We start from the raw sequence: 8,495 nt of genomic DNA, 5'->3' as shown, positions 1-8,495 counted from the left end.
TCTATGATTTCTTTGCAACAAGTGAAAATATTGCAAATGTTTGTTGAATGAGTGAGTAAAGAAATGACTTTCAGGCCCCAGTTAGATGGTGGTGTCATCCACTGAGAGGGCAAACAAGTCTAGCAGGAGAACAAAATGGGAAGCTTCTTTGTACCAGAATTCTGGATTCTTCTTAAAACTCAGGGCACTGGGCAAGGAAGTCTCCCTCACAGTGTGACATGTGTCCCTGCTGACCTGAAGAGATCTAGCCCTAGTATCAGGATTGAATTCTGGAGCCCCTACTAAGTGAGATGATGAAAGCATTTTAGTTGCTGGCTGGTGGGAAAAGGCATGACGAGCAGGGCAACAGGAGTATTTGGTGTAAGGCACACAAGGTACTCACCAATAGCAAACCGGGTTGTACCAGTGAGGACATGGTAAATCAGTCCTGGGCTTGAAGTTGGGCAGAAAAGCAGTGGTAGATACCATCTAGCACAGCCGGGAGAAGAAAGCTCAGCCCCTCCTGGAAACACCAGGGCAGGCCAAGAATAGCAGGAGCTCTGACCAAGTGTTTGCTTGGGCTACAACTTCACTCCCAACACTACCAGTAAGCTCATCCAATGAAGGGTACTTTGTGTGCCTCCCATTTTGTCAAAGGAAAACACTGGGTTGCAGGGAAGGATTAAGCGCAGGGATTGTGTTCAGTAACTTGAGGAACTTGCCAGTGATGACATGGGCAGCAAATAGCAGAGCCAAAATTCAGACCCAGGCAAAGGCCTCTCAGCGGTCAACTGCCATGTGAGTTAGAGGACAAGATGGAAGTCAAGAGGGGGGAAACAGTCACTGGCTATTAAAGGGCTTTGAAGAGGCTCAGTGGTTCCCTGGTGACTGAGGCACTCAGGAGTCACGGGGAAAGTCTCTCTAGCTTAAGGAAGACATGGGCAATACACTTGCCCTGGCTGGAGGGTTCCTGAGAACTGAGAGATGCACATGGAACACAGAACAGTCTGTGACATTAGAAATGGATCAGTCAAGTTGTGTTTATATATTTAGGCACACAACAACAATTAAAGAGAAGGAGGCCAGGAATTTGAGGAGGGGCATGAGAGGAGTTGGAGGAAGGAAAAAGAGCACTATATTTTAAAATTAAAATCTTTTTTAAAAAAATGGAAGGGGTTAGTGGACTTGAAAAATAGAGCCATCCCCCTGGCTCTGTGCAGCCTTGCCAGGCCACAGAGGAAGACAATACAACCAGTCCTGATGAGACCTGATAGGCTAGGATCAGATGGAAGGGGAGAAAGACCTCCCCTATCAGTGAACCAGGGACATAGCGGGAGAAGAGGGAGGGAGGATGGGTTTGGAAGGAGACAAGAGAGGGGACCACAGCCGGCATACAAATTGAATAAATTGTACATAAATGATAATAATAAAAAAATTAAACAGAAAAATAGAGCCATCATTTTTGTTTGTGCCTCCATATTGAAACATGATCATGAGTTGAAAATAATTATTCCAGATATTTCTGAGCAGATATGCAAATTAACAAACACAGAGCCAATCCCATCTCTTCTGTCTTCAGATCTTCTAGGTGTGCCTTGCCCATTCGTTGTAAGATGAAGTTTAGATGCTTCAGCACAGAACTCAAGGCTGGCGTGACCTCCCTGTCTTTCCACACCCACACCATTCCACCCCTCTTGCTGGGCATGAAGAATCTGTGTTTGGTTCTTCTCAATGTTCTCGTCATTTCCAAAACCTTTGGCGTTTTGGATGAGGAAAATTTTGTTTTCTGCACTTACCATCTCTGGAGAGACTGCCTGTCACAGCCTGGACACCTAAGGAAGGCCAGTAGCGGTAATTTTTAGGAACTGATGTAACTCAGAGGGAGAGGAAGCCTCTTTTCCCTGTGGCTGCGCTCTTGGTGAATAGGGACAGCACAGGCCTAAAGCTGTCTACAATCACCCCTGTCCCATGAAGGCAGCTTGTCTTTGGTTGGAAGGAAGAAGAAAGCAGAAGTGAGCCAGCCAGCCAGCCAGATGCGATGATAACCCCAACCCAAGGGCAGCATTGCCACATTTAGTCTGCATTCTCTGTCCCACTTCTTGGTCTCATGAACCAACTCATTCCTCTTTTTATTTTCACAAACCCTGACTAGTACTCAGCTACATTAGGCTGCTGACAGCTTCCACCATTCTGCTTGTATCCCTTTCAGATTCAAGTGACACAGCACTCAGCCACCAATAGGATCCAGAGGATACAGGAAACCTGAGGGTGCTTCCTGTGACCCAGTTTCCTCATCTTACCGGGTCTGTTTCAGGCCACACAACATAGTCATATCAGGTTCTCCAGGCCTTCGTGGTGCTGGCTGGACCCCCACCACAGGAGCTGCTCAGTTCTTTTGCTCCTTTGTCCCTCCCAAGTTATTCTCCTAAGATCTGCTCACCCCTGTCCCCATGGGTGGGCAGACTTTTTCTTTCTTCTTGTTCTATTGCTATATGGAAGATTCTGCAAATCTGGAGCCACAGGCTTCAGATCTGAAGGTATTTGGTAGAGACTTAGAGTACCCCAAAGGCCTCCAGCTTATAGAGGTTATACATATACACCAAATGTTCCTTCCTGTGTTTGGCCTGAATATGAGAGTTAGCTTAACAGCCTTCTAGTATCTCCAAGACTTCAAGGAAAATGAGTAGAAAAGGTTTGGAGACCCTTCAGTCATTGTGTTTTTAGCTAACTGAATGACAATTTTTCAGATGTGAAGCACACCAGGCATCCGGTAGGAGGAGTACGACACCAGGTTGGCAAGTCTAGGAAGGTCACTAGTGCCATTGTAGGAAGGGAAAGGAAAGAACACTTAATGGTTAAGGCTTTGCTAAGATGGCACAGGCCATGACAACAACATGGCCCATCAGAAGAGCCTATGCAGCTTGCCTAAGAGACTACGAGGAAGACTGGACAGGTGAGGTGGACTTTGGCATGCGACAGGAAAGAAGAGGTGGAGGCAGAAGTTCAGCGAAGAATCTTGAATGCCAGGCCCAGGATTGTGATGGTTGGTCAGAGTGTGTGGGGCTGCAGTTGACCCTGGGACTCCATCCTAGGGGGACATGTGTCCTCCTCCAGTGCATGCAGAGGAGACAAGCCTCAACGCCCTCTCCTAGCATCAGAAGTGGGTGTCTCTCTTCCTGGCTTCTCTTCTCAGCTCTCTTCCACCTTGTGCTTTCTGTGGTCTTGGGTCTTGTGGGCTCTGACTGAAGTGGGTGGCATCTATACTTCCTGACTCAGGATCCTCTTGTCCTCTTTCTCCTGCCACTGCTGTCTGGGTCGAGCACCCCCACCTGGAACTCAGCCCTGTGTCCATCCTCAACCACACCCCCCGCCCTGTGCTTTCCCGTTTTCAGTTCATGACTCGTTAGAAAGACTCTAACTGCTCTTCCTGCTGTGAATTCTGAAGTGGAGGCTTTGGGCTGTTAGTTTTGTTTTATTTTGTTTGTTCTTCATTTCCTTTCTGCTTCAGGGGCTTAGGAGGATGCAGTCACTGTGATGGCTTTCTGGGCCAGCCCACTGAATGAGAGGAACTATCTCAGCATGCTTCTTGCCTACTAATTATGTTTTCAGAGTCATGCATTTGGGGTGGAGAGGGAACCAACAGGCAGCCATATCCAGTGGTGCCTCGGAAAGACCTTAGGCACTGAAATGAGAAAGAGCCTGAGTCTGAAGCCAGCCCTGCATATGCCAGACACGTGACTAGACCCAGGAAGGACCTGAGCCTCCTCTTTCCTTCTTTCTTTCTTTCTTTCTTTCTTTCTTTCTTTCTTTCTTTCTTTCTTTCTTTCTTTCTTTTCTTTCTTTCTTTCTTTCTTTCTTCTTTCTTTCTTTTCCTTCCTTCCTTCCTTCCTTCCTTCCTTCCTTCCTTCCTTCCTTCCTTCCTTCTTTTTTCCTTTATTTTTAAAGTGGAGGTTTAAAAAAACTACACTTTGCAGAGCTGGGGGACATCACTTCCTAATGATTAACATTTACTGAGTGAAGCTGAGCCTGTGTGTGTCTATCGCCTTCTCCTTGAGAGACAGAAGAGCCCGCAGTCTGCGCTGTGACACTGTCAACCACAGTAGACCTCGTCTCCCACCCAGACTCGTCAGCTCCACATCCCTCCCACCCCTCCTTAATTCTTGAATGAATCGTCCCCAGTGCTGATGACAAATTAGCACAGGCACCCAGGCTGCTTCTGCCTCGGTGGCAAAGAATGAGGGACCCAGGGAGAAAAAGAAGTCAAACAGAAGAAGCACCTGGAAAAGATGTCTTTATGTTCTTACACGGAAGAAGATATGAGAGTCTGTAGCACAATGATATAGATTTTTCAGAAAATTCATCTCAATGAATCTGTTTCAGCTGCAGTAATTCAAGACTTGCTAAATGGAAATCACAAAATTGGGGTGGGGAATGGGAAGGGTAACTAGAGAGGGGAAAGGCAATGATTATGTGCTGTTTCTTTCTGAGAGTTTTAACTTTCCAGCAAGTCAGAATTGCATAAACAGATGCCATACTCAGCTGTGATTGGGTAAACATGCATCCCTCCACAGCATGGTGGCAATCATATTTTTGGGGGGAACCATATTAAAGCCTGATAGCAGGAGAAAATACAAGCATGGTCTTTTGAGCGGTTGTGGGTGAATGGATGTGCATGGAATCACTCAGCTTACACATATGTGTCCAAAGCTGACCTTGTAAGCAAACACGAAGGACATCTTACACTTACTAGCCATGGGTGGAAAGAAGAAATTGCTTTCTGAAGAATGCACTGGGCAATCACACCGACCTCTGTTTTCAGATTGCCCGACTCTGTGGCAGGGTTTGTTCACACTGAGGGGGCTTCCTGCAGAATCTAGCACCAATATGTGGATTGGATTTGACTTGGATCTGAGTCCCTTATGTCTTTCCTTTTGAGTATATTGAGGTATGTTCTCTTTGGTTTCTTTTTTGACAAATGTGTAATATTAAAAAAAACTGTAATATTTACAACATTTTAGACTTCAGTGTCAACTCTTCACATAAGAAAAATTAGAAACCTCTTTAAAAATCATGGGAAGGGTATTACTTCCTAGTGTCTGTCATGAAACTGTTTTCAATACACAGAACGATTAGCCTATTCGCACAGCTATAAGCTTTCTGGTCCAGAATCTTCCCAGTGCTCAGTGGGGAGGCAAACCCTGTGACTGCCATGTCTGTGGTTCGCCAGGCTTCACAGTACTTATCCACAAGACGGACACCATGGGGGTTAGAGCCATGCCAAACGACCTTCTGGGGCCTACAAAGGAATTTTATAGTGTTACTTTTTGAATGGCATTTTAATAACATGAAATTCTTCCTTTCTTTTTATTTTATTTTATAGTTGTGAATGTGTGTGTGTGTGGTCAGAGGTCAACACTGGGTATCTTCATCGACCATTCCCCACCTTGTTTTTTGAGGCACTGAACCTAGAGCTTGCCAAGTTCATTAGATCTGATGGCCACCCAAACCCAAGGATCTATCAGGGCTGGAGTTACAGAAGCATGCTGCTTTACCTGGCTATTAGATGAATGATGGGGATCTGAACTCAAACCAGGCTCTTATGCCTGTGCAACAAGCCTTTACCTCCTGAGCCATCACCCTAGTTCTCAAATAGTAACTGTCTGTGGTATATTTTGGTGATTGAATTGGCACACGTGTAGTACATTGAGACATGTTCCTCCTCATCCGTAATCCACAGTCCAATGTCAGATCCTTTCTTTAGCCTTATGGCTGTTACCAGCTTTCTAATCATACTCTATTTCTGGCCATATTCATCGGCAGCCATCTCCCAATGGCATCCTTAGTTTTCATGAATCTGGACCATTGCTCCTGAGGCCATTTCTTCAGTAGCCTCTTTCAAGGTCAGATTTGTGACTTCTTCATTTCTTAGGGGCTCCCTCTTACAGGACTCTACTTTTGATTCTCACCCTCAAAACCAAATGCCTCCTCTGTGTTCCTGTTATCATCCTTCTCTCTTAAAACTACAAAATTGCCTACATTTATACTTAGTCTGTTATCTATTGCCCTTCAACCCTGGGAGGCCTTAAAGTGTAGGGGCCATGTAGGTACAGTACTGAGTTTCCCGACCTGGCATCAGGTGCCTGCAGCACAGGCACTGAGTGTTCTGAACAACACTCATTCAAAGACCAAGAGTGCCATTCAGAGGGCAAAGCTGCAGAGTCACCCGGAATCACGTCACTGTCTACTGCCTACTGTGTTTTCACCCACAGTCAGATGCCCAACTGTCCTATGGTGTACCAATGATCATCTTCTCATCTGACAGGCAAGACTGCTGAGGCTCATCGAGCGAAGTGCTTCTCCCAGGTCTTATGAGCTACTAGACCTGGGTCTTCTGGCTCCAAGGCCATGGCTTTCCCATGACTCAGCTGCCTCACTGTGGCTTCTCACTGGCGGTGTTCCAGGAGGCTAGCTGATAAAGGATGTTAGAACACATCCTAAAAAAATGCCTATCACGCAGCCTGCACTTACCAGGAAGGGTCAGTCATCACGTCTCGGCCATCGAAGGAGTATATTGGAATGTGTGTATTGAACTGACCTCCATCACCAGAAAATATTGAGTCCCAATTGTTAAAGAGCACTTGGCCCTATGAAGACAAATGACACATTAGAACTTGTATGCCATTGGCCTACAAGTAGGATTTTGCTTGTTCATCAGGGTTCATATTTCCCTTCTGAAGTCCCCATCTTAGAGAGGAGAGTGATCCAAAGAGAGGAGAGGCATGGCTTTGCATAGTTGATGACATGGAGTGGCAAATGCTTGGGTCACTTGAGGACTGGTATGCCTGAGGGTGGTGGTGGCAGGGTTTATCTTTACCTTGAGGTTCACAATCGGAAGGCCGAATCTCTCTGCCTTCCTCACAACTGTGGAGAGGTCCTGCAAGTGGGATGAGAGGAAAGCTCGGAAGGTGGACCACAGTCCCGCTGCCCTGGCCTGCTGGAAGCACTGGAAATCAGCTCTGACGTCCCCAGCCACCGGTGTGTTCAGGGCAACCAGGTGCAGCTGAAAAGAGAAAGAGGGTGCGGTCAGCACCCCCCACCTGCTGTTCTGAGGAAGAGCCCCCACCCCACCCCTTTCTGGCTGCGAGGTATGGCAGAGGCTTCAGCCAACTGTAATACAGTGGAAATGCCCACCCCCAGTGAAGGCAGCCTTAGCAGTCCAGCCAGCTCCTTCTAGCTCTGTGAACAGCTCTTGCGGCGGGAATGTCTTTCTTAGATTTAAAAATAAGATGTGGAATTCTCTTCAGGCCAAGGAAAGCCTTTTGGAGATCTGGCTCGAGCCCGCAGGCCACGCTTGAGCTCTCTGGAGATGGTACAGGTTCGGTCTTCAGCATGGCTTCTAAGCTGACGTTGTCCTGGTTCCCAGCTTTGCCCAGCTATTGCTGGCTGCCCTTACTTCTTCCTGAGCCGACCAGGGGCTGATCGTGGGAGATGTTCAAGGAGGGACACACTGCATTTACTAGTAAGACCCCTGGGATGGAGCCTTTTAGATACTAAGGTCAGAAAGCCTCTCTAGCCTCTCATCCCTGACACCCTGTTCATCAGCCCCAAGCCAAAGCCGTTCTAGAGTTTGTTCTGTTTCATCCATGGCATCCATTTCCTCCCTCCAGCCCTTTCTGCTGACATTCTATATGAGATACGGTCCATCGCCTGAGAATGCTCACTGCTCTACTCTCTAGCCTCATCTCAGAAGTGACAAGTTAGCCCTGACCTCCAAATGCATGCCCCCCCCAACAGAGAGAGTCACACATACCTTACACACAAATAGAGACAACATTTAAAAGCATTTTTAAAAGCCCAATACACTGCTCTAAACCTCCATTAGCCACTTTACTAACTCCATTCAGGGTCTATTGAGGGTTGCTCCTCAACCTTCTAAAATCTTCTTGGTCTTAGAAATGCTTCTCTTTCTCTTGCAAATCCACCCTTTGGTCATTTTTGTGACCTCCACGGCAGCCCTTGACTCCTGAGAACTTTGCTTGGCCTTCTTTCTTGGTCTTGCCTGTGGCTTCTCACGTTTCTTCCGTGAGCCTCTCTCTGTTCTATCTCATATTGAGTCTCTGTGGGACTCCCACCATCCCCAGTATGATGGCCATGGCTCTGCTGAAGGTCTCCAGGAGGGTTTCAGACATTCAGATTCTATGACACCCCCCCCCCTTCTCTTGGGTGTCCTGAGGCTACTGCAGACTTACTCTGCTGAACCCGAGGTCTTCTCTTTAGGTGTCAGCATTCCAGAAAGCATATGTCTGTGCTGTGTGGCTCATGTCTTGCTCTTTCAAGGCCTTAAACCTTTGAACCTGTCTTTTGCCTGCTCTTCATTGGAGTGGAAATGAGAAACGGATCTAAGATAGAGCATGGAGACTGCTTCTCCCAAGACTCTGAACTGAGTGGATCAGGCTCTGTAGCCATAAGGTAAGAGAGTTAGGACACAAGATGGTGCTGAGGCAGCCCACAGCTGT

The 8,495-nt window shown here is 47.0% G+C and overlaps 1 protein-coding gene across 2 annotated transcripts in view; it reads right to left on the bottom strand.

Annotated features, from left to right (window-relative positions):
• Window positions 1-4,253: 4,253 nt before the first annotated feature.
• The window catches only part of Col15a1 (collagen type XV alpha 1 chain), a 103,570-nt gene continuing 99,328 nt past the window's right edge, over window positions 4,254-8,495 (bottom strand). For both annotated transcript variants that reach the window (XM_021641499.2, XM_021641497.2), the window contains exons 38-40: window positions 6,854-7,039; window positions 6,508-6,623; window positions 4,254-5,275 (exon numbers count right to left, since the gene is read on the bottom strand). In XM_021641499.2, the coding sequence (XP_021497174.1) occupies window positions 5,062-5,275; window positions 6,508-6,623; window positions 6,854-7,039 (516 nt within the window). In that variant the 3' untranslated portion in view covers window positions 4,254-5,061. The remainder of the gene's footprint in view (window positions 5,276-6,507; window positions 6,624-6,853; window positions 7,040-8,495) is intronic.

This window comes from Meriones unguiculatus, chromosome 3 (genome assembly GCF_030254825.1).
Source record: "Meriones unguiculatus strain TT.TT164.6M chromosome 3, Bangor_MerUng_6.1, whole genome shotgun sequence".
Taxonomy (NCBI): domain Eukaryota; kingdom Metazoa; phylum Chordata; class Mammalia; order Rodentia; family Muridae; genus Meriones; species Meriones unguiculatus.
The sequence above is the reverse complement of the archived record's forward strand: the minus strand, read 5'-3'. Positions and strand labels throughout refer to the sequence as shown.